Below are 25,517 nucleotides of genomic sequence, written 5' to 3'. Positions count from 1 at the left end.
GGGACCATGCTGTTTAGTAATTTTAGTCAGACTCCCACTCAGGGAGGAATAATGAAGTGCACCAAACTTGATATGCCTGATTATACCATGATCATCTTAGAAGGCTGGCCAGGTTCCAAGCAGATGACAAGTGACTCTTTTCTCATGAAGAGGTCAGTGGCCTGGTTTTGCGATGCCTGCAGTCTCCAGAGGGTGTCCAGTTAACTTGCTGGGAGAATGGTGTGGACTGTTGCTGACCCCACCTAACCTTTGGGTTCGGAGCACAAGTTCCCTGATTTAAACACAGCAGCTGCCAGTCACGTTAACTGCTGTGGGGGTGTCTGCTCGGCCCCTCCCTCATAGCCATTATCTCCTATTCTCACAGCAGTGCTAGAATGGCGGGAGGTCGTAGCCCCATTTTACAGGTGTTGAAATCGAGGCACAGAGGGCAGCGTTATTTGCCTAAAATTCCAAAGTTAGTAGGTGCCCTCAGCAGATTTTGGGCCCACCTTGTTTCTTTAGAAGGGAAATGCTACTTTTGGAAAGGGAAATGAAGGGTGACTCATGTGACGAATGTGCTAAAATGCACAAAAAGAGGGCCGCCAGGGCAGTGGAGGAATTGGTGCTTTTGTTCCAGGGCTGCTTCAGAGTCTGTGTGCCCAGGGCCCAGCCCTCTTACCCCAGCCATAGCCCAGAGGAAGCAGCCAGCCGGTCCCCAGCAGCCAGCAGAGAGAATGGACAGGTCGTGGGTTGTGGGAGAGAAGGAAAGGGAGGAGTAACCGGTGGGGCCAGCTTTCCCCAAATAGAAATAGGCAAACAACAGAAACAGGACTAAATAATCTTCCCAGGAAATGCTGACTGTAAGTGGGAACAGTGAGAATTACAGGGGTTCTAGCTGGAACGAGGAGGGTGACAGCAACCCCCCAGGGCTTAGCTCTAGAACTACCTAAACAGACGCATTTGCTCACACACGTGCGGTGCAGACACATGCCCGGGCTGCCTGCATGCCACCACTTGCTCTTCCTGCCCCTCACACAACACGCACAGATATACTTATCTTTACTCCTACAGGCAGATGTTGCGTGGAGACAGATTCAGAGATAAAGATACAAAGAAAAACTCTCGCAGCTGACACAGCCGCCCAGCAAAGGCACAGAGGTGATCCAGACCACTGAGGCAGAGTTGGAAACACACACATGTGTACATGTGTTTGTAACACCCCTCCCCCTGTGGCTTGGCAGTCTGTTTACTCCCGTGGTCTCCCATTTCCGTACTCTTAGACGCCGTGAACGGATTGTCTTCATCAATGGGGAACCCTCTCCCAGACAGTGCTTGGCAGCCATAGGTTTTCCCTGGAGTTGTAGCATCTGGAGCTACAGGGATGAGCCTTTGAGTACCTATTACAGTGAGGTGGCCACACTGTGACCTGCAGTTCTGCAGACAGGAAGTCACTGAATGCCAGGATTTTTGTAGAGTGTGACTATGAAGTCCTGGCTTGGCTCAGAGACCTTCTTAGAGCAGTAATTTGGGACCAGTGATTTCTGATAAAGTTTTTCTAATTTCCTAATAATTTTTTTCTAATAAAAGCCATATGGCAGGTCCTGCTCCGTCGGTAGCGTGACCAGTACCTGGCACAGTGCTAGTGTTGAGCTGACAGGAAGTGCCTCACCTTCAACTCTCACTTGACAGTGAGTGGAAGGCTCTTGGCTCAGGGTATCCCTCAGTCATGACTGCACACTGTTCCGAACCTTTCTCCCAACTTCATCCACTTCATACTATTTTAAGAAAGCAGTGCCGTGTATTATAACATTGTGCAGCTGAGCATTACACTCATGGCTCCCATTATCAAGCCCCTGTTACATACAGGGCGTTTCACAAAGAAGCAGACTTCCAAGCAGTCACTCAGCAACCTCCTCCCAGGAGCATTTGGGGAAGAGAATCTTGGGGCAAGTTTCCTTTACCACCTGCAGTCTCCTGGGATGCTGGGGAAATTTTTGATTTCTGTTGTCTCCCTTCCAGAAAATTATTTGAGAGTGGGGTCAACAAATCTGCACTTGAGTCCATACCCAGGGTAGTTTTTCTGTACCGTTTTTTAAGTTTAAGAAGTTTTTAAAGTTTAAGACACACTGGTTAGGGTTTTGGGCTCTGGAGGATGAAAAACCTTCCTTGGGTTATCAGATGACAGGTTCTTCTCTGGTTTCCCTCCGATGTTATCAGGGGAATTGTTAAACAGTTGTTTCACATCTGAGTGCTCCTGGGCCTTTTAAGAGCCAGGCTGGGAGGGCTGGTGATAGGAACCCTGGCTGGCAACAGAGGCTGTTTTCACCTCTGGGTGTCTCCCCACCTGCTTTCTGCCCTGGTAGGGTGCAGGCTCCGGGAATTGGCACTCAATGAAAGAATTTTGATTTCCAGTGGAATTTGTGCTGTCACAAGATTTGACCCATGGGACTAGTGAATAGATAGATGGGTTAGGTGAGCATGTGACTTGGCTGGTGGCCGAGAGAGTGATAAATGTGAGAGCAGTTGGGGAAAATGGAAGCGGATTAAGATAGAAGAGGGGCATTGTCCATCTGGCCGGTGGCGGGGCTGGTGGAGCAGCAGTTCTAGACCTATTCTGAGTTTAGTTCTGAAACCGACTAAACACGGGGGAAGTCTCTCCCAAATTGTTTATGGTTTCTCACAGTGGGTGCCTTTTGAAGTGATTGTTTTTGATAGCCCAGAGTGTTGGGCACACAGCTTTGTGCTATCTAAGGTCCAATTATTACTCCTAGCAATAGCTTCAAAGGCATATTTCATAGCTCTAATAGTTTTAAAGTATAAGGGTGTGAGAATGATTTGGAGAATATTTATGCCATGAAATCTTCCAATTCCTCTTCAACACGGTGCACCATAGTGGGTGTGAATAGAAGTGGTGGCAACAGACCTGAATTCAGGTCTGCCACTGACTATAATACTACTTTGAGAAGTAACTTGAACTCTGTGAGCCACAGTTTCCTTGTCTGTAAAATGAAGACAATAATACTGGCTTCATAGGATTATAATTAGGATTGAATGAAATATAGTGAAGCATTCAGCAAAGTGTTCTATAAATTGGGGTAGGATGTGAGGTAATTGGCATTGTTAGATGCATCTCTGGGTAAACAACCAAATTCTCTGCTTATTTGGCTGTTTCCCTAGCTGCCTTGTTAAAATAAAACACCTGAGTTGACCAGAACACCTCTATTTTTAGAATCTAACTTTGCGGTTGTATTAGTCTGTCCTTGCATTGCCATAAAGAAATACCTGACACCTTCATAAAGAAATGAGGTTTAACTGGCTCACGGTCCTGCGGGCTTTACAGGAAGCATGGTACTGACATCTGCTTGGCTTCTAGAGAGGCCTCAGGAAGCTTACAGTCATGGCAGAAGGCGAAGTGGGAGCAGGCACATCACATGGTGAAAGCGGGAGCAAGAGAGGGAGTTGGGAGAGGAGGTGCAGCACACTTTTAAACAACCAGATCTCCCAAGAACTCACTCGCTGTCGTGAAGATAGCACCAAGCCATGAGGGATCTGTCCCCATCATCCAGACACCTCTCACCAGGCCCCACCTCCAGCATTGGGGGTTACAGTTCAGCACGAGATTTGGGTAGGGACAACTATCCAAACTATATCAGCAACAGACTGTAATTATAAGTTATGTTCTAGGAATAGAATTGTTGTCACTGAAAGATTCCCTTGGCATGGGAGCCTCCTGGCTCTTTGAAGGAATCAGTCAATGCTTATCCCAGGGAGATAATGATAAGGTAGAAGTTTGACAAGAAATCTACGTTTTCTTAAGCTAAGTAGTAGGTTAACAGAAGATGGGTTGTGTGTTAATAGTTCCATTTACATCTCTTTCTCCAAGGTATACATACTCTGCCTCACTAAGTCAAGACACTGTTCTTTGACATTGGCTAATAGTAATAGCAATCACAGCCACTCTGCATTAGCACTTACTCCACATCCTTGTACTGAGCACTGCTTACATTATGTGATGTTGTCGTTGTCACCATTACATACATAAGGAAGCTGAGGTTTTCAGAGATTGAGTAACTTGTGCAAGATCACACATCTGGTAGGGCAAAACCAAGATCTGTTTGTCTCCAAAATCTGCTTCTATCCTGCCTGGGAGACCTTGGGAATGACGACGGTGAGTGGTTGTAGGAAGGAGGGCTGATGTCAAGGTGGCTGTGGGGGCAGGAGGCTGAGGGAACTCACTGACCCTTGAGGGGCTCCTGAGGTGAGGGCTTCTGGGTTTCCTGTTGGCAACGGGAGGAGGAGTGCCAGTTCCCATAAGTGGTTATTGCCCAGGTTGTGACCTGGGCTTGGCCACAATGATTGGTTCCTTTTGGAATTTCATGAATGACCCCCAGGCAGAGTTCTTACAATCACACTGGAGACCACCCAGGAAGTTCCTGTGGGGTAAAATGATGCAGCAGCCTGCTTTCCTCAGGAGGCCTAAAACCCTCCCCATGTACACACACATACACACACACACACACACACACACGCACTCACACACACACACTCTCCACCCCCTTGGTGTCTTTGGCCTTTTGTCCTAGCTTGTTTGTTTCTATGGATGTCTTCAAGTTCAGCTAGAACCTATGGGAATGACTTAGTTTTGAACCTGTAAGAATGAGAAGTAAACAGTTCTTTGTAGTGACTTTGAATTTCCTTTCTTCTCCTGTCCAAAGGTGAAGGGTGAAAATTGTCCCAGATTTTTTTGGACATACCAAAGCTTAGATATTCTACAATGTTGTCCCAGTTTTAAAAGCCCTAGAAAATTGGTTAAGGCAAATTTTAACCAAATCAAATCAGTAATTATTACAATAAAGTGTAACTAGCTACATAAATCCTAACATTAAATTTTAGGCTTTGAAAAAATATCACTGTTGATGGAAGAGTGACAGGTGGTTGTTTACAAGTGTGTCGTGCCTCCTCTCCCAACTCTCTCTCTCTTGCTCTCGCTTTCACCATGTGATGTGCCTGCTCCCACTTCGCCTTCTGCCATGACTGTAAGCTTCCTGAGGCCTCTCTAGAAGCCAAGCAGATGTCAGTACCATGCTTCCTGTAAAGTCTGCAGGACTGTGAGCCAGTTAAACTCATTTCTTTATGAAGGTGTCAGGTATTTCTTTATGGCAACGCAAGAAGAGTGTTTTGGGTCTTGGGATGGCAGAAAGAAAATATTAAGTAGGGAGTAAAGATCAATGCACCCTTTGAAGTGTGGTGAAGATGGGTGGGTTTTGATGCAGTGTGTGTGTGTGTGTGTGTGTGTGTGTGTGTGTGTAGAACTTTCCTAAATTCAAAATGATACTTACATTTTGATAAACCCAGAGAGTTAATTAACATGGCATAAATGTGCTAGCTCGTTGTTGTTTTTCAGGGAGAGAACTAGAGAGAGACATAAGTCACCCCGGAATAAAGATGGCAGAGGGTCAGAAAAGTCTGTCACCATTCAACCTCCCACTGGAGAGCCCCTGTTGGGAAATGATTCTGCTCGGACAGAGGAAGTTCAGGTAAGGATCAAAGGTAGTCTCTAAGCACACTGCCACTTGACCAAGACTCCTTTCTGTAAATGTTTTCCTTAGGTTCTCTTGGGTTTTTGTCTTTATTTTTCTAGCATGCTAATTTATCTATGTCCCGTGGTCTCTTTTTGCTCTGAGGACAGCCTGTCCTGCCCTTTGGTAGCTTGGGGATTCTTCTGAAGTATGATTGGTTGGCCTGCTTTGCATGGTGTGGAAAAGAAATCAGCAAGGTAGATGACAGGGTAGGGAAGGGAAAAGCTGAAGTCTGTCACTGCTCATTTCACAATGGAACAGTGTAAGAGGGAGAAGGAAACTCAGAAACCCTAAGAAGAAGTTTGAAAAACGTGGGACAGCCCAGACTGACCATTACTACTAGAGCTATGCAGTAAATCAGAGGCCGCACACTCAGATGCCTGGTAGAGAAACGTAAGTTAATTAAGGAGGCCCTGGATCAAAAAGAGGGGGCAAAAATATATCAAACAAGCTTTGGGTTAACAGCAGTCTGTGCAGTGCATCAGTGTGAGTGCTGTAGTGTGGTGTGAAGGAGCCTGTGGCTAACTGGAGAATGCATTGCCTCTGTAAAGGAAACAGTAGCCCCGCAGCTCCAGACACCTACTGTTGCTCAGGAATTCAGGGATTCAGTGTTTGAGAAAAGCTGCAAATCCGGATTTTATGTGAAATCCTAACTTTATAGTATTTTTGAAATACTGACACTTTATTAATTTTTTAAACCATTGAGTGGGTTCTTCTCCAGGTTCCAACTGTCTGGCAGCCCACCTGATTTAAATAAATATCTGAGCTATACACAGAAACATGTTTGCACACCCTCTGCACATCCAGAAATATATATACACATGTCCAGCCTTGCCCCTCATAAACAAAGCAATGTATGATACACAGCTGTAAAGACAGATATAGGACTATAGATAAGCATACATCTGTACATACCTGTGCATACACACAGGTAAGCATTTATAATCAGATAGGTGCACTGGAACTGGAATTCCTCAGAGTACACAAGGTGTTCTTGGGACTCAAAGCTCCAGTTGTGGGTTGAACGTGGGGTTCACTGAACAATGAGCAAATGCATTTAGTGCTGCCTGTCTTGGCTCTGGGATGGCTGATGGTTGGGTGGGGCCAATCCTAGGACTGGATCACCCTGGAGTGCATGAGGGGGTCAGTTTCCTCCCGGATGTGGGTTCAGAGGTGCCGGTGGCCTACAACAAAGGCTCTTCTTTCTCTGCATCTCCTCTGCACCTCATATCTGAGAACTACTTTGGGAAGCTATTGGTGTTGCCCAAGGATGATCTGGTGTGAAAAGCATTGAGATGGGTGTTTGGAGGCTGTATTTTTTAGTGGCTCCATTACCTTGAGCAGTCACAGCCTTTGTAGGTCTCAGTTTCTTTATTGAATATCTAGGGGTTTTGATGAAAGCATCTTAGGTGCTTTTTCTTCTAAGAACCTCAAGCTTAACAGGATCCTTTGTACATCTGCATTTTTTAGGCATGCATGTGCACCCCAGGAAACTCTCCTGTGCCCTTCCTAGTCAACCTCTGCCCCACCCTCACCTCTCCAAGGCAACCGCTGTGTTGATTTCTATCACTATAGTTTAATTTTGCCTGTTTTTGAATTTAATATAATTAGAATCATATGGTCCACCCCTGCCCCCCAACCCGCCCCACTCAGCGTAATGATTTTGAGATTTATCCATATTTTGGTATGTTTCAACAGCTTATTCTTTTTACTTTTGCTGAGTAGTATTCCATTGTGTCAGTCTACCACAATTTGTTGTCCATTCTCCTAGTGAATGGACATTTGGGTTTTTGTTTGTTGGTTGGTTGGTTTGTTTTTTGAGACAGAGTCTTTCTCTGTTGCCCAGGCTGGAGTGCAGTGGCATAATCTCAGCTCACTGCAGCCTCCACCTCCCGGGTTCAAGCGATTCTCCTGCCTCAGCCTCCCAAATAGCCAGGATTACAGACACGCGCCCCCAAGCCCAGCTAATTGTTGTATTTTTAGTAGAGACGGGCTTTCACCATGTTGGCCAGGCTGGTCTCGAACTCCTGACCTCAGGTGATTTGCCTGCCTTGGCCTCCCAAAGTGCTAGGATTACAGACGTGAGCCACCGCACCTGGCTGGATGTACATTTTTATTAATTTTTGGATAAAACCTGAGAGTGGAATTGCTGAGCCATGTACTTAAGTGTATTTTTAAATTTCTGTGAAACCGCCAGAGTGGTTTTCCAGAGGCACTGTGCCATGGTCCACTTCCACCAGTAATGTTCGACAGTCCTGGCTGCTTCTGGCCATCGTCTTAAATAGGAATTTCTCTCAGTGTATGTGATACTTCGAACTTTCCAAGTTGAAGGATTATTAGTTCATAGGATTGAGACCTTAACCACCACTTCTTACCATAGCCCATACATTTTTTGGTCATGACTAGATTCGGGGTTATTTGGTTATGAGCGATCTCTGTCTTGCTGATTTAGCTACTAACTTCAACTAGCTTTTTCTAAGTTGGTGTCCTAATTTCACCACTTTGCCACTGCATCTGACGTTTTTTTTTTTCTGAGTGAGAGGATACGTACGAATTTCTGAGGCAAAACCTCTTTGGCCCCCTGTGTCTTTTCAGCACCTTGCTCTCTTGTTGCTCCATTATTATTGCCAGTTGTTTTTTTTGGTTTTTTGGTTTTTTTTGAGATGGAGTCTCGCTCTGTCGCCCAGGCTGGAGTGCAGTGGCCGGATCTCAGCTCACTGCAAGCTCCGCCTCCCAGGTTCACGCCATTCTCCTGCCTCAGCTTCCTGAGTAACTGGGACTACAGGCGCCCGCCACCTCGCCCAGCTAGTTTTTTGTATTTTTAGTAGAGACGGGGTTTCACCGTGTTAGCCAGGATGGTCTCGATCTCCTGACCTCATGATCCACCCGTCTCGGCCAGTTGTTTTTAAACAGCAGAATCCTTTAAAATTCTATCAACTGAGTCATGCTAAGTGAATAGACTAATTGCTTTAACTTGCAACTGCCTAGAAGTTTAAAAAGACAAGAAGCTAGAAAGTAAAAGATACATTATAATAATCCTGGTTGTTTCTATGCCCTTGATGTTTAGTTCCTCATGAAAACATGTTTTAGAAAGAATTTTTAAGTCAATATGGCCATACGTGGATTCTTGGATTTGCTTAGCTTGGTCCATGAGAAATATTGTTAAAGAGTGCTTGACACTGATACTTGTTAAGTGGATCTTGTGAACATCATAAGGAGTTTTTTTTTTTTTTTTTTTTTTTTTTTGAGACGGAGTCTTGTTCTTGTCCTCCAGGCTGGAGTACAGTGGCGCGATCTCAGCTCACTGCAACCTCTGACTTCCGGGTTCATGCAGTTCTCCTGCCTCAGCCTCCCGAGTAGCTGGGATTACAGGCACGCACCACCATGCCCAGCTAATTTTTGTATTTTTAGTAGAGACAGGGTTTCACCATGTTGGCCAGGATGGTCTCGATCTCCTGACCTCGTGATCTCCCCACCTCGGCCTCCCAAAGTTATGGGATTACAGGTGTGAGCCACCGCGCCTGGCCCATAAGGAGATTGTAAAATGTGAGTCCTAGCTGCAGGTAAGCTTGGGTTTGTTTAGTGGTGTGAGCTCCCTTGCTATGCCCTTTGCTCTTCTGGGCTGCTGGAGGGTGTAGTAATACTCCCACCTCCAGAAGTTGGACTTGGTGAGCCTTTATATCCCAGCGTGAATTGGAAAGAAGATGCAGGAGGTTTATCTCTATAGATGAGCTCTCATATGATTAGTCTAACACCTGGATTGCGCATTGCAGGGCAAACAGCTCCAGGCCCTCAGAGCCTCTCAAGGCATTTCAACACGGGGGTGATAATCAATGTTATGTCAATGGATCACCCAAACAGACAGAAAGATCACATTATGTTTTCTCTGTTTGAAAAGGTAAATACTGCATACATTTTGAAAATTTCAATGAAAATTGTTTGAGTTAAAAAGTTCTAATATTTAAAGAGTTAAGCTTTCATTTTCTGGAAGCCTTTGTGAACAGGGCTGGGTAGATGCGGCGGGCCCTGCATGTTCACTGCTCTTTGTAGCTTTTACAAATGACCTGCATCGTGCCATCCTCACTGTCTTCTCCCCACCAGGATGACAACTGGGGAGAGACCACCACGGCCATCACAGGCACCTCAGAGCACAGCATATCCCAAGAGGACATTGCCAGGATCAGCAAGGACATGGAGGACAGCGTGGGGCTGGATTGCAAACGCTACCTGGGCCTCACCGTCGCCTCCTTTCTTGGACTTCTAGTTTTCCTCACCCCTATCGCCTTCATCCTTTTACCTCCGATCCTGTGGAGGGATGAGCTGGAGCCTTGTGGCACAATTTGTGAGGGGCTCTTTATCTCCGTGGCATTCAAACTCCTCATTCTGCTCATAGGGACCTGGGCACTTTTCTTCCGCAAGCGGAGAGCTGACATGCCACGGGTGTTTGTGTTTCGTGCCCTTTTGTTGGTCCTCATCTTTCTCTTTGTGGTTTCCTATTGGCTTTTTTATGGGGTCCGCATTTTGGACTCTCGGGACCGGAATTACCAGGGCATTGTGCAATATGCAGTCTCCCTCGTGGATGCCCTCCTCTTCATCCATTACCTGGCCATCGTCCTGCTGGAGCTCAGGCAGCTGCAGCCCATGTTCACGCTGCAGGTGGTCCGCTCCACCGACGGCGAGTCCCGCTTCTACAGCCTGGGACACCTGAGGTAAGAGGCAACATCCAGGAGGCAGAAAGGATGGCTGATGCCTTGCTGGGAGACAGCTGCTGTCTAGCACGGGAGGGGTGGCAACAGATGCCAAGAGCTAGGACCAGAGTCTGACCCTTTTCTGGTTTGGGGAAGAGATGCGAAGGTGGGGAGGGTTTCCATGTTTATTGAGTTTCTGGACTTCTAGATGGTGCGGGGCAGTTGCTGGCTCTCACCCGGGTTGAGGTTTTGCTGGGTCAAAGTTATTGGCAGCTCCCAAAAATGATGGAGAAAGGAGATGCATAGTGATGACTGCCTACTTTGACTCTGAAATTGGCCAATGGACAATGGATAAAGTGACCAACAGCTTCATTTTGTCCAAAATGTGACATGTGATTTACCATGCTGTCCCAGTGGAATCGTGAATTGTTCCTTTTTTCCCCACCCTCAGAGGCGTGGTTTGGGCAGTAAATTGTATGGTCATCCCAGGGACCCTCCAATAAAGAATCAGGTGCAGGTTAGAGACTCCAAGTGTGTGAGCCGTGAGTGTTTTGAAAATGTATGCCTGAGAAAAAGTTAGAAGTCAGTTGGGTTGTCATACTTAAATCTCTGCACATAATCTCATTATTTTGTGGTTAAATAAGAGGGATTACCATCATTTTATTTGCTTCAAGGTAAGCACTTTATATAGATTGTATATTTAGTCTTCATAGAACCCCATGACCTAGGTGTTATTAATCCCCGTGTCACAGATGAAGAAACTAGGGCTTACGGAATTTACGTAATTGCACAAAAACATATGGCTAGCCTCATTTAGGATTCACTCAGATGTCGTGAGGCCAGGGCTGAGTGAATGCCCCCATAATGGCATCTCTCACTTTGTGGTTAGTGGCCTATTTTTCCATCTGTTTTCTTCCACAGACTATGAATGAGGCCAGGGGCCACCCTTATACCTCATGACATTCTCAGTGCCTGGCATGGAGCGTGGACACAGTTGGCACTGAGATGGTCTCTGGGTGAATGCAGAGCCTGGGACATCTGACTTCAAAGCCTTTACCCTCTCCCAGGCGCTCTGCCTCCTTAGGCAGTATATGCTGATGTGTGTACCCTGCTTGGGGCAGGGTAGGCACTTAGTTCATCGCACCTATTACTGCTGTGATCATGTAGCTGGCAGAGCAGCCAAAATCAGCAAGGACACACCTTAGTGGGTATCAGAACAATCGGCTTTGTCATAGATTTGGCTGGGCTCCAGGGAGGTGGCTCAGCCTGTATTTGGAGTCAGGCCACGCTGCCAAACCGTCTTCATGTTGGTGTGTACCCTCTTTCATTCCTCTGGCTTGGCTTGTACTACGGGGATGGGATAATCTAGCATTCAAGGTTGCTGCCACCCTTGGTGGAAACTGGTGTCCAAGTCACATGTCTGTGTACCAGAAATCTGGGGTTTTGAGTCCTTCACAGATGCCTGTAGGGCTCTGAAGACAAGTAGGTCACCGTTTGCCACGTATTCATCTCAGAAGGCTTTCTTTCCCCATGTTTGGCATCGGGGAATGACCAGCAGATTTGTGTTAAACATCTTGTGTTCAGAGCCCCAGACACATCAGGCTGGCTGCCTTCAGAGCTCTATCTCAGCACCTGTGACACTCACAGTCACTTGGAAAGAGACCAGTGCACCGCTGTCTGGTGGGCAGGTGCAGAAACAGGCCTGGGGTATAGGTGATGGGAACACAGGAGGACAGAGAATTTCAGATTGTGGCAGCAATAAAGCCAAGCAGGAGACAGTCTGTCTCAGAACAGGTTTTGCTGCAGTTAAAGCAGTAGAGAAAAATCCGGCTGTGGTCACGGTGGAGATGAGTGATACTTGGAGCTCTATATGTAAGTAGCCAAGACACTGGCCAGGAGTGAGGTCTGTGGTGGTTTTGATTTTTGGCCCTCAGCCCTAGTTGGTGTGAATTCCACCTGTGTAGGTGGGAAAGGGCAGGGCGTCTTCTCACCATAGGTCATCCAGAGTGGTGGGACTGACTTCCCCCCATGGGCTCCCACATTGCTCCTCCCTGTAAGACTGGTTGAGCTGCACACTGCAGCTGAGTGGGGGTGGAGAGGGGACAAACCAAACAGCCTGGGGAAAGTATGCCTGTGGCATGTTCAGAAAACGTAATTAGCAACAGCCCTTGCCTCTCACCACACAGTTCTGCTGGTCAGGGCCGAGCTGGACGGGAGAAGCCAGACTGATTGTGCTGCATGGCTCCCAGGCTTGCTGCAAACCTTTCAGTTTGCTCTCACCATGACCAACAACTGTCCAGGCTTTCAAAAACTCAAGTCAGTCACCCCAGCTCCCCAGGGAGACCTGAAAGGTGGCAAGTGCCCATCTGCCCTGGGGAGAGTGTTTTGAGGTGGTCCCCAGCCTCATCCTTTCAGCTTCTCTTTAGGGCCATTGGTTTTCCTCCTCTCCCTGCCTTTAATAAGGCCCCCTTTGTCCCTCTCGTGGAGAGCCTGGGTTAGGAGGTGGAAAGAATGGCTGGGGAAAGAGCGACATCTTTGCTGACAAATGGAGCCCTCAGGGAGAGCCAGATGCCCAAGTGACAGCCAGTCTGCCAGAGCTGGAGCAGGCTTGGCACCTTTCCTCCTGGCATTGTGTGGGCCTGGTCACCCGCCGATCCTTGGGCTAAATCTGGTCTGAACCCAGCAGTGGCTGGAAGAGTTACTAGGCCAGAAATACAACTTCTAAGGCCTTTTGTAAAGTGTAGAAACAGACAGGAGGGAAGAGGGAGCGGGAATAGACAAAGCAAGCCTCGGAAATCAGAATAGCAGGTCTCCATCAGACCCAGCAGAATCACAGGCTGTCGGCTCTCCCTTTATGTAAAGCCTTCACCGTGGCAGCAACCTATCGGGCTTAGGTGCCAAGTGATGGTGAGTTCTTTTTTATGTTTTCAAAGATGATTTTATCGAATTGACTGAGCTATTTTTGAGAATTGTCAAAAAGAATGTCTACTCTTTAGTTTCTTAAAGAAAATAGGCTTCTCGTTAGTTCATAAAAGGCACTTGCTGTGGCCCTGCTTGTTGGCAGGAATGAAGTTTTGGGCTTATTTGAAAACTTTCAAAAATGTAAAAAGTTGTTGCAGAAAGTAAGAGACCGTAAATAGATTGAGATACTTCCTACCCTCTGCCCAGTGCCCTAGGAGTTAGGAAAAGCTTTTCATAGGTTTGGACTCATTTGCCCCTCCTTGCTGCCCTGTCAGAGGTCAGAGCAGGTGGGGTAGAGGTATCCCCTCTTACAGTTGAGGTCCCCAAGCCCCAGGGTCAGAGACCTGCTCAAGGTCACAGGGAATCAGCACCTTCCTGTGCATCACACCCCTTACCCCACCGCACTCTCTACGGCATCCTGGTGTCTCACACAGTCGCTTTGTCATTTTCCATACACACCTTGCTCATCACTTTTCTTGACCCCGTTCTCACAATAAGTTGCTAACTTTTCCAGGATGTTACCAGAGACTAATGACTTTTGATATGACTTTATCTGAGGAGAAACCCGGAAGAATAGAAGAGCCTAAAAATTGGCATTCAATTATCGTAACCATTTTTCAGTTTTGAAACCTCTGAAGGGAAATACTGTGAATACTGGCGCAGACACTAGTGTAATTGACTGGTTGAATGTGAAATGGTAGAACAACAGAGACAGAAAAAGAAAACCTTAACGATAAACAATTACATAGTCTTTACTGGGTGCCAGGTGCCTTCTAATCTTTGTGTTTTTTTTGGAGGGGGGATGGAGTCTCACTCTGTTGCCCAGGCTGGAGTGCAGTGGTATGATCTTGGCTCAGTGCAAGCTCCGCCTCCCAGGTTCACGCCATTCTCCTGCCTCAGCCTCCTGAGTAGCTGGGACTACAGGTGCCCGCCACCACACCCGGCTAATTTTTTCTGTTTCTTTAGTAGAGACAGGATTTCACCGTGTTAGCCAGGATGGTCTTGATCTCCTGACCTCGTGATCTGCCCGCCTCAGCCTCCCAAAGTACTGGGATTACAGGCATGAGCCACTGCACCCGGCCGTACCTTCTAATCTTTTAACATGCAACTCAGTTTTCACAACAATCATGTGAGGTAGGTTCTGGTAGCCAGCCTCCTTTTCAGATGAGCAAACTGAGGCATGGGAGAGTCAGGTAAGTCTAAGGCCCCATTTGTGATTGTGGGATCCAGGATTTGAGCCCAGGCTCTCTGCTTCCAGAATGATCTTACCCATTTCACCATACTACCTCTGAATAGATAGGTTCGTGTTCACATCACTGCTTTAGGAACACATGAACAAACCCAGAAGCATTTTTTGAGTGTTTCCCATGTGCCAGCCTGATTGCCAGCTATTTTTGTATACATTATTGTGTTTCACTTAACACAGAGCTTAGGGCTGGAACAGAGAATGTGGAGGATTGTCAAGATGGCTTGCACTCTGAGATCCATTCCTTAGCTCCACTGGTTATTTTATTCACTCAGTTGACAAAGCTTGGTCCTTAAAGTCATAGCAGTAGTTTGACCAAAGGCTCAAACCTTTTTAACTTCCTATACTTCACATGTCTCAAAGAAGATATCTTTTATCTATTGTTGTGCAACAACTATCCCACCACTTAGTAGCTTAAAACAACCAATACAATATTTCTCACAATTCTGCAGCATGGATTGGGCTCAGCCAGGAGGTTCTTTAACTGATCCTGCCCATGGGCCTGTGTGATTATACTCACATGGTGAGTCAGCCAAGGCTGACTTTCTTTTCCTGTGTATTCTGTCCTCCTTCTTTTCCTATATATTCTCTCCTTCTCATGGCCTCTGCGTGTTGTTTCCTCACCAGGTTGCTAGACTTCTTAAGTGGCAGTTCAAGGCTCCCAGGAGCACAAAAGCAGAAGCTCCCACCCAGGCCTTTCAAGATCTGGGCCTGGAATTGTCCCAGTATTATTTCTACTGCATTCTCTTGGTGAAAGCAAGCCACAGCCCTATCCCACATTTAAGGGGAGAGGACGACACAAGACAGAGGCTACTAGGGCATAAAGGTCAATATCGCAGACTCCCACAACCACCTTGGACTCTCTTTCTCAGAGTCTGTTTATTCTTATTTTGCATATAGTTCTAACCAATTTAATTATTGATTTCTATACCTTAAAAAGCCCAGAAGTAACATGTTTTGAGGGGGAAAAGCGCTGCTTTAAGGAGGTATATGAACATCAATGAAAAATGATAGCTGATAGTCATCAACAAGGAGGGAGACAGAGAAACCACAAAAGCAGGTATGACTCAGCACTCTGGGAAACTTTCCACAGTGACCCATTCTGTAGCATATTTATATTTCTGAAGCTCCATTCTACCTAATTCAGCCAGCAGGTTTTAACCATTTGGGTTTTTAAGCTTCGGGGTCAAAGTTTTGGAGTCAGAAATGCTTCATTCATTGAGACTGAGAAAGAGTAGCTTATATATCGACACTGACCATAGACCTTGATTTTGTGTCCCCACCCAAATCTCATCTTCAATTGTAGTTCCCATAATTCCCACATGTTGTGGGAGGGACCCAGTGGGAGTTAATTGAATCACAGGGGCGATTTCTCCCATACTGTTCTTGTGGTAGTGAATAAGTCTCACAAGATCTGATGGTTTTATAAGAGGAAGCCTTGTAAGAGGTGGCTCTCATTTTCTTTCTTGTCTATAAGATGTGCCTTTTGCCTTCTGCTATGATTGTGAGGCCTCCCCAGCCATGTGGAACTGTGAGTCCATTAAACCTCTTTTTCTGTATAAATTACCCAGTCTTAGGTATATCTTTATCAGCAGCATAAAAATGGACTAATACAGATCTTTTAATCAAAGACGTGGTAACTGATCACAGAACCACCTGTTCTTTAGAAGAAATGATCCTTGGATTGCTTTTCAAGCAATGGAAGTTTATGATTGTCACATTGTCAATTGTGATTATATTCAAGGAAGTGTTATGGACTGAATATTTGTAGTCCTCCCAGATTCATATGTGGAAGCCCTAACCTCCAGTGTGGCGTATTTGGAGATGTAGCCTCTAAGGAAGTAATTGAGGTTAAATGTAGTCAGTGTGGGGCCCTGATCCCATAGGACTGGCGTCCTTACAAGAACAGACATGAGAGAGCTTGCTCTCTCTGCATATACCCTTAGAAAAGGCTGTTTGAGGCCACAGAAAGAAGGTGGCCATCTGTAAGCCCAGAAAAGAGCCCTCAACAGGAACCACATTGGCTGGAGCCGTGATCTTGAACCCCTAGCCTCCAGAACTGTAAGAAAATAAATTTCTGTTGTTTAAGCTACCTAGTCTGTAGCATTTTGATAACAGCAGCCTGAGCTGAGACAGGAATATTACATACACTGGAGACTTTTGACCCCAGAGACTTTTGACCTGTTGAAATAGAGCTCATCTTGTCCTCTCCAGCTCATGCAGGCATCCTCCCAGCTTGTACGGGGGCCTTGCTTCTCTGGATTGAACTTTGATTTTCCAGTTTTAAGTGACAAAGGGAGAGTCTCTTAGGGAGGTTAAAGTTACTCCAGTAATTCCAGGATATTTCCAGCTCCTTTTGAAATCTTATGTTTGTGATTCTGGGTCAAGTAATGTCCAAGCCGGTGATTACATTACTGGTAGGCATGTCTCTCGTGCAGGGCCACGCCCTCCATCCCGTGTTCACGATGAGCACCAACGGTCTCCAAGAGCCCAGAGCCAGTGGCCGCAACGTTGGGAAAATTCTTAAATGACCATCAGTGGTTTTGGCTCATGTTACTACGATCGTGGGTTCATATGCCATCTCATTTTTAGAAATGTGTGTTTTTGTACTCCTGTAATTACTTTTTAATGAAGATATTCTTCCAGTCCTCAGCCCCACTCCGTAGCAAAGCAAAGGACAAGAGCAAGTAAGGGCTAAAACATAGAGTGTGGAGGGTTTTGCTCAGGCCTTATTTTGCTGTGGGAGAATTTTGAAGGCAGGAGTGGAGCTGCCGTTTGTGGTTTGGTGCTGTGGTGCCTGTTAAAAGTGGCTTTAATGAGAGTGTAAGGTGCTGCACACTGAAGCCCTGTGTTTACTCAGCTGCCTCCTGCCAGCGGCCACAGCTGGGATGGCTTCCCTCGCACGGCGTCTGCCCACAGCCTTGCGCCGAGGCCCAGAGGACTCACAGGGAAAGGAGCTGGCAAAGGTGAAGCTGGTTTTCATGGTCTCCTTAGGAGCCCAGCCCCTGGGAGATGGGTCATACTCCCTGAATGCTGTGCTGTTGGTTTCCCTGGAGGATTGTTGCTGCAGGCCAGGCCCCGTATTCTCCACACTTACCACGAGTGGCCGGGTGTGACTTGACACAGTGTGAAAGTGGTGGGGTGCGAGTGCTCAGGAGGGCAAACAGCCTGCAGCCTCCTTTCCCCGGCTGCAAAGCTGCCACTCGGCTCTGCTCCGGCCCGGGTTTCGGGGAGCCAAGATCCACTTGTGCAGGCCGGAAGCCTCAGACTCCAGACTTCATGGTGTGCTCCTTCCTGCGTACTCACGAGGAAGAGACTAGGCAGTCCAGCATCCTGGGTCGGGTGGAGGTGTTTCGAGTCCATATCTAAATCTTTTTCTTAGAGCGCCCTAAGCAGGCCGCTGTCTTTGATCCCCATGGCTCTGTTGTTTATCTTGGTGTAATTCATCACTGTAATTTAAGACGTGGAGAGAGCAGAGTTCCCATCCCAGGCAGGGGAGGCACAGTGCAGGTTGGACTGTGCAAGGAAGTGGCAGCGTGGCGAGGTTTGTGTCGCGGCCTGCAAGCAGGGCTGCGTGCAGACTGTGGCAGAGCCAAGCCCCTCACTTGTAGGGAAGCGTGTCTCCTAGGTGCCCCGGTGGTGGAGGTCTGCCAGCATCTCTGTGCTGTGGGGAAGGCAGCCAGAGGGCTTCAGCCATAACTATCTCAGCCGCTCAGCAGGAGACCAGCAGTGTGTCTCTGCACTCAGAACTGCCATGGGCCGTGGTGTTAAGCCCAGGAGGGGTGTCCATGTTAACAACCTTGTATTGCTTAGTTGCTGAGACCAGAAGAACCAGGTCATTGCATGAGCTGTTAGCTACTTCTGGTTCTCACAAACTCCTCCCAGTGTTGATAGAGAATGGTGTCCTCCAGGCATGCCCTGGGTGTAGTTTTATTGGTATTATTAGGGACTCATGGAGAAGCGCTGTGGGTGTCCCCCACACTGCACTTTGGAGATCATTCTGTGATTCCCAAGTCCTGCTGATTCCACTTCCTTGGCGCTCTGGGATTAGATATCCTAGGCTGCCCATCTGCTTGTTCATCTTTCAGCGGAGATACCCTGCAGGGCTTGTCCACAGCTTGAATTTCAAAGCAAAAGCCAGGCATGCTTTCCAGCCTTCAAATATTGGTTCAGAGAATTTGGCTGCTGAAACTTCTGTGTACCTGAGGCACCAGCAGGCCCGGGACACGAGTGAATCCAGGTGGCCCGAGGAAGAGCCTTCCCACGGGCCTCAGCCGCCACACAGAGCCTCTGATCTGTTTCCCCTTGCAGAATGGGCAGTCTCCTGTGTCTCAAGACCTCAAGCAGAAACCTGTGGCCCTCCTCCTCTATCCTGAAAGTCCAACCAAGTCCAGGCCTTCGTTATGAGACCTGTTAGTAAACATGAGCTAATTCCAGTTTTTGCCCCTCTTTGTCTTTCTCAAGTTCCAAGGTGATCATTGCCTATTGTCTATGGGACTTGTGTAAGCTAACTTCCCAAATGCAGCTGTGAGACAAACATTTTAATTAAAAGGCAGAAGGGCCAGGAGATATAAACACTCATGTGCCTGGTTGTCAGTGAAGGCGGTGGCGTTCAGCGTCCAGGGGCTAATTATATTCTCTTCTCTGGGACTCACACAAATATTGCCACAAATGGTCCTGACTGTCAGACTGAAGTCATTTATCTCCAAGTGTGGGGAGCAGTGAAGCCCATACATCCAGGTAGATTAGCTCTGACGGACTCTTCTGGGAAGTAGCAGGTGGGTAAAACTGAGAGCATCAGCTATTGCACCCTAGCTGGAGGTTTTCACAGAAAGCTGAATCAACTTGTATTAGGGGTTCTGCATTTTAGAATTTTCTCAAAGACCTAGGTTTGGGCCCTAAAATGCAGCCATCAGAGCAGGCACACCTTAAAAAGTAGGTAATTAGTGGCCTTAGTGCCTGGGCAGCCTTCAGTACTGGCCGCCTTTGGTTGTCCCTGTCCACTGACCCTCCTTCCTCCCACGCTTTCACCTTTGCATTCATCTGCAGCCTCAGTTACCATTGACCAGCCTGCCTCCACCCTTCCTTCCCTAAGTTCAAGTACATTCGTTTCCTAAGGCTGAAGTAACAGAGTGTAGCACAAACTGGATGGCTTAAAAGTTCTGCTTCTCAGAAAGTACAAAATCTAGGTGTTGGCACAGCTGTGCTCCCTGCAAAGGCTCTAGGGAGGAATCTTTCCTTGCCTCTTCTTAGTTTCTGGTGGCTGCTGGCAACCCTTCATGTTCCTTTTTTTACGGCTGTGTCACTCCAGTTTCTGCCCCCATCATTACGTGACCTCCTCCGTGTGGGTCTCTGTTATGTCCTCTTTTTTTTTTTTTTTTTTTTTTTTGAGACAGAGTCTTACTCTTTCGCCCAGGCGTGAATGCATTGGTGCGATCTCAGCTCACTGCAACCTCTGCCTCCCAGGTTCAAGCAATTCTCCTGCCTCAGCCTCCTTAGTAGCTGGGATTACAGGCACACGCCACCACACCCAGCTTATTTTTGTATTTTTAGTAGAGACGGAGTTTCACCTTGTTGGTCAGGCTGGTCTCGAACTCTTGACCTCAAGTGATCTGCCTCTGTCGGCCTCCCAAAGTGCTGGGATTACAGGCATGAGCCAAAGAGGCCTGGCCACCTCTTTTCTTATACGGATACCAGAATGACTCTACCTTAACTAAACATAACATCTGCAAAGATCCTGTGTCCAAATAAGGTCACATTCTGAAGTTCTGGGTAGATGCACATTTTGAGAGACACTATTTGCCACTACAGGTTTCTCCAAGCTGTGCTGTCCTGTGACTGAACACTGACCCCGTTGCTCTATTGTGGATGTTTGGGAGGATTAATACCAGCCTGTTTCTGCTCACACTGCTTTCTCTGCCTGGAATTTGCTTTACAGCCTGTTGTCCATGGTGTGACCATCATTCATCTTGTAAGACTTAACGGTCCAGCTTTGCCCCCACTGTGGATCCCCAGCGGGAACACCATCCCCCTCTTCTTAGTGTGCATGTTCTGTCATGGTCTCTGGATCACTTGACTGTACTTACTGTTTGAGTGGTGCTCACCACTGATTGGAGCGTAAGCCCCCGGAAGTTTTCATTTACATCCGGGTCACAGTACTGGAGACTTAGCAGGTGCTCACCATTTGCTTTTGATGGAGTTGGAGAGGCTAGTTATTAAGATTTTTCTGAATGTAGCATCCTTAGCTGGCTTTCAGGATAGTGACTGCATGCCCTTAAAGGAGATCTTTGCAGATTTTACTCTATGACAAGAAAACTTTTTAGTGCTTTTTCTGTCAGCATGTACTTAGGTAATGAGAAGAATGACCTGGCATATATTTGGGGAATTAGCATGCAAGAAGTTCTTTGACATTTTCCACATGTGAAGAAAGCTGTTTTTCTTGACCTAGCTGAAGGGATCAAATTCATATTTGAAAAGATGTGGCTAAAACTTGAAAAGGACTTGTCCATAGGGGATGTCTTCATCTCTTCTCCCTGCTCAGGGAGAAGTTGCAGGCCATAAAGTGTGAGGGCAACAGTCTGGATGAGCTCTAAAGCTCAATGTTAATTTCTGATTTTAATACCATGTAAGAGTACAAGTTTGATTGCAGAAGCCACAATCAAGTTCACAGGAGGGTGAATGAATGGGAAATAGAAGGGACTGTGTGTGCATCTGTGTGTATGTGTGCATGTGTGCACACATTTTTTTAGGCTTTGGTTCCTTTAGCTACAAAATAAGGGAGTTAAAATGGAGGTGGTTTATGGCCACAATTGTTTCCTTCAAGTATGTAATAGGCTTTCACGAGAAGGGGGGACTTGGGTTCAGAACAAAGCATTGGGTGAACCAGTGGTAGAACTGAAAGGTCATTTCAGTGTGAAAATGAACTTTCTTTTCAAGCAAAGGCTGGATGTCATCTGGGAGCTTATAAAAAGAATTGGTATATGGATGCCAGGGACAGTGGCTCACGCCTGTAATCCCAGCACTTTGGTAGACTGAAATGGGTGGATCCGTTGAGGCCAGAAGTTTGAGCCAGCCTGGGCAACATGGTGAAAATCCGTCTCCACCAAAATACAAAAGTGAGCCAGGTGTGGTGGCATGTGCCTGTAGTCCCAGCTACTCTGGAGCCTGAGGCATGAGAATTGCTTGAACCTGGGAAGCAGTTAGCTGAGATTGCACCACTACACTCCATCCTGGGCAACAAAGGAGACTCTGTCTCAAAAATAAAAATAAAAATTGGCCAGGTTTGGTGACTCACACCTGTAATCCCAGCACTTTGGGAGGCCAAGGCAGGTAGATCATCTGACGTCAGGAGTGCAAGACCAGCCTGGCCAACAAGGCGAAACCCTGTCTCTACTAAAAATCAGCCAAGCATGGTGGCCTGTGCCTGTAATCCCAGCTACTCGGGATGCTGAGGCAGGAGAATTGCTTGGACCTGGGAGGCAGAGGTTGCAGTGAGCTGAGATATGCCACTGCACTCCAGCTTGGGTGACAGAGTGAGACTCCATCTCTAAATAAATTAATTAAATAATTTTTTAAAATAATTGATATATGGATTGGGAGATTGGACTGATGGACTCTTGATTTCTCTAATTCTTGAATCTCTGCTTGGGTGAACACTAAGATTCCTTCCATTTCTAAAATTTTGAGGTTCAGTATAAATTGAAGTGAGGTCATGCTTTTGTGCCTAGGGACTATGTGTATATTCTAGCCATCAACCAACCCCATCCCTGCTGCAAAATGTTCATGCTCATTATTAGTAATGCGGTAATATTTTGTGTTTGTAGAATGCATTATAGTTTATAGATGCCTTCACTGTCATTATTTCATTTGCTCTTCTCAACAACCACATGCGGTAGTCAGTATTATCTCTTTATCAAAGGCCAAGGAAAAGGCCAAGAAAGGGGAAATGACTTATACAGGATTACAGGGTAGGTAGCAGGAGTCTAGACCTTCTGGGATCTAGTACTCCTTCTATAGTGGATGCCTCCCTATACATAGGTTTGATTTTCAGGAGGCTGAGAGTTGGCAGGAAGTACTGCATAAAAACAAAGAGTAGCATAGCTTTGTGGCCCCAGTCCCTAAGGAAGACTGCAGAGTGGACCCATCTTGGCTCATTTCCCATGGCAGTACCATCATGGTGGGCCTCTGGGGGAGGTTGGTACAGGCGCACATGGGATCAAGTTGGCCGCTTCAACATATATGGCCATATAAGCTCATGGTGGCTATCGTTTATGAGTTATTTACTTTGAATAAGCACTTTAAAATGTGTTATTTCATCTTCAGCATAGACCTAAACCAGGCGGGCTGCTCCTCTTTAGGAAGCAGGAAAGTGGAGGGCGAACTCCCAAGTCTCCAATATTTTTCCTGGTCTAAATGCCAACTAGCTTTGAAGTCTCAGAATGTCATAGAACTTGGAATCATCTCAATGGATATTTAAGCTCATGAGACTTAACCTACCTTAGGGCGATGCCGACCTCAGCCAGCACCTGGTATACTTGGATCTCGCAGGCTGCTGCTGGAGGTTCTGAGTAGCTGCCTGTACCAGGCCTGCCCCAGTCAATTCATTAGCTTTTCAGTAAGACATTTTATGCCGCTGAGTATTTTGGAGCCCACTTATCTTGGTAAGCAGGGTTTTCTGTACTGTTCTTCCCATCCTGCAGATGAAGAGTATGAGGTTTGAAGAAGTGACTAATTCATTCAAGTTGAATGAATGAGGGAGAGAGCCTGGAGTCGTGTTGTCTGGGGCCAGAGTCTGTACCAATTGCACTGTGCGTGCCGTTTTCTGCAGCCTCTGTGCAGACTCAGACATGCACAGAGCATGGGGAGGCAGTGGATGGTCTAGGTATACAGGGCATTAATATTTTTTCCTTCAGAATTTATCTTTAAAAAATGTGTCTTTCAGATTTTTGTGCATTAACATTTGAACTGTGTTTTGAGATGCTTCTTTCCAGGTCTGTTTAAGAAATGTAGCCCAAGGGCGAGCCCCTCTTCTCTGTTGCCATGGCAGTCATATAACAGTTGTCAACAACACTGGAAGTGCTTTCGTGGTTGATTAGACACAAAAGACCACAGCGTTTCTCATTCCACCCTCTTTGTCTTGCAAAGAAAGTAGGCCAGTAGGCAATGTGGTCAGCAGTGAGTTTTAAATTAAAATGTAGCTGTCGGATTCCCTTAGACCTTTATGTAGACTCATTGCTGGTCTGTCTTTCCCAGGAGTTCAAGTTTGGACCAGCCTAGACCCAAGCCGGTTGAGGAGGTTTTTATGCATTGGTCTCAAGTGAATTTCTGTCACAACTAGGTGTACCTTCATGTGCTGTTTTCCACACATCTATGTGGTCTGGGAGAGGGTATTTCTTTCCTGGGGTTGTGACTAGGCAGGTATGTTGGCACGCGGCACCAGTTGAACACAGAGTCCTCTATCTTGGGAAAATGCTCCTTGTCACAGGTTTCTGAGGGGGCTGAGTCTGCAGTCTATACTTCAGGCTCCCCCTGACAGCAATACAGGGGTCCTGTTTCTCTCTGAATGTAATGGTGATAACAGAGGGGGCAAGTTTCTAACCAACTTGATTTTTCTTGCTTCCCATGTTTCCCCAAGATTGTCTGGTCTAGAGATTGGGGTTTGTAGAAGGATTTGCTTTTGTTCATCTCTGGGGCCCTTTTTTGCCTCTGAAAGTCCATGATTTTATGAAATACATATTCAGGACTGATCTTAGGCCTATGGGAATTCTAAGATTGCATGAACAGAGAAGCTAAGCCTGCAAGTATTATATACCCATGGAGGAACCAAAGGACGTGTCCCCTGTGTGTCAGGAATTTGCATAGGTGAGCTTGTTGAAGGGGCAAGACTACCTTCCTCGAAGACATCACAAGTCACGTGTCATCATCTTCGATACTGCAAGTTTAGGGACGGATCAGCGGGGCCTGGAGGATTCGAAAAGGCTTCCTGAAAGAAGGCAGTCCTGCGTTGGCTTTGTGGTTCCTTCCATATTTGGAGGGTGGAGAGGAATCGAGGCAGGAGGAATGCTGGGCGCTGACAGTGGTGGAGGGAATGGCTGCTCCCTGCGTCCTGGCCTCCTGGGGCTATGACCGAGGCCATGGCGTAGTAATTAGGAATGACTGATAGCCAGTAGCGAGGGAGAATGTAGAAAAAAATGTAAACAAAACAACCTCACCTATTCACACTTGCTGCAGCCTGGGACAGAGTGGGAATAGATGGCCTCCACCTCCTGATGGAACCCAGTGTCTTCACTGCATTATGTACATGGCACAGCTAAGTGTTAAGATGCGTAATCATCTGGAGTAATCATGAAGACTTAAATCATACATCACAGACCTCACTCTCTTCAAAACGATGAAGAAAGGCCCGGCACAGTGGCTCACACCTGTAGTCCCAGAACTTTGGGAGACCAAGGTGGGCGGATCACTTGAGCTCAGGAGTTCAAGACCAGCCTGGGCAACATGGTGAGACCCCGTCTCTTCTAAAAATATAAAAATTAGCTGGACGTGGTGGTACGTGCCTGTAGTCCCAGCTATTGGGGAGTCTGAGGCAGGAGAATCTCTTGAACCTGGGAGGTGGAGGTTGCAGTGAGCCGAGATTATGCCACTGCACTCCAGCCTGGGTGACAGAGGGAGACTGTCTCAAAAAATAAAAGATGAAGAAAGGCATATTGGATTTTATCCCAAAAGGTCACAACCATTTTATTTAAGTCGTGAACTTGAGTTATGTGTTTGTTTAGTTACTTGGAAATTCTCATTCCCGAATATTGCTAGATATGCTGGGCATCAGACAGACCATCCTCTGTAGGTGAGAGCATGCACACTCTTGCAGGTGTTTATCAACTTCTCCCTGAGATCCCTTCAGCTCCAGCGTTGGCTTCTCAGCCTGGGAGCTGGCCAGGCTCTGAGTCATCCCGTTGCTTCTCTGAGAGGGCAGAGCCAGAGGGAGTGCAGGACGCCTGCGCTTTCCCTTTGTTTGGTATTTTTGAGCAAAGCCTCTCACTCCTTGGGAGGACTGTGAGAGCTGTG

The 25,517-nt window shown here is 46.8% G+C and overlaps 1 protein-coding gene across 2 annotated transcripts in view; it reads left to right on the top strand.

The window, feature by feature from the left end:
- The window catches only part of VANGL1 (VANGL planar cell polarity protein 1), a 53,876-nt gene that overhangs the window by 12,198 nt on the left and 16,161 nt on the right, over positions 1-25,517 (top strand). For both annotated transcript variants that reach the window (XM_005542220.5, XM_005542222.5), the window contains exons 3-4: positions 5,384-5,516; positions 9,660-10,267. In XM_005542220.5, coding sequence (XP_005542277.1) covers positions 5,384-5,516; positions 9,660-10,267 — 741 coding nt within the window. The remainder of the gene's footprint in view (positions 1-5,383; positions 5,517-9,659; positions 10,268-25,517) is intronic.

Source organism: Macaca fascicularis, chromosome 1, assembly GCF_037993035.2.
Source record: "Macaca fascicularis isolate 582-1 chromosome 1, T2T-MFA8v1.1".
Classification (NCBI taxonomy): domain Eukaryota; kingdom Metazoa; phylum Chordata; class Mammalia; order Primates; family Cercopithecidae; genus Macaca; species Macaca fascicularis.
This window is presented reverse-complemented; position numbering and strand designations above follow the sequence as displayed.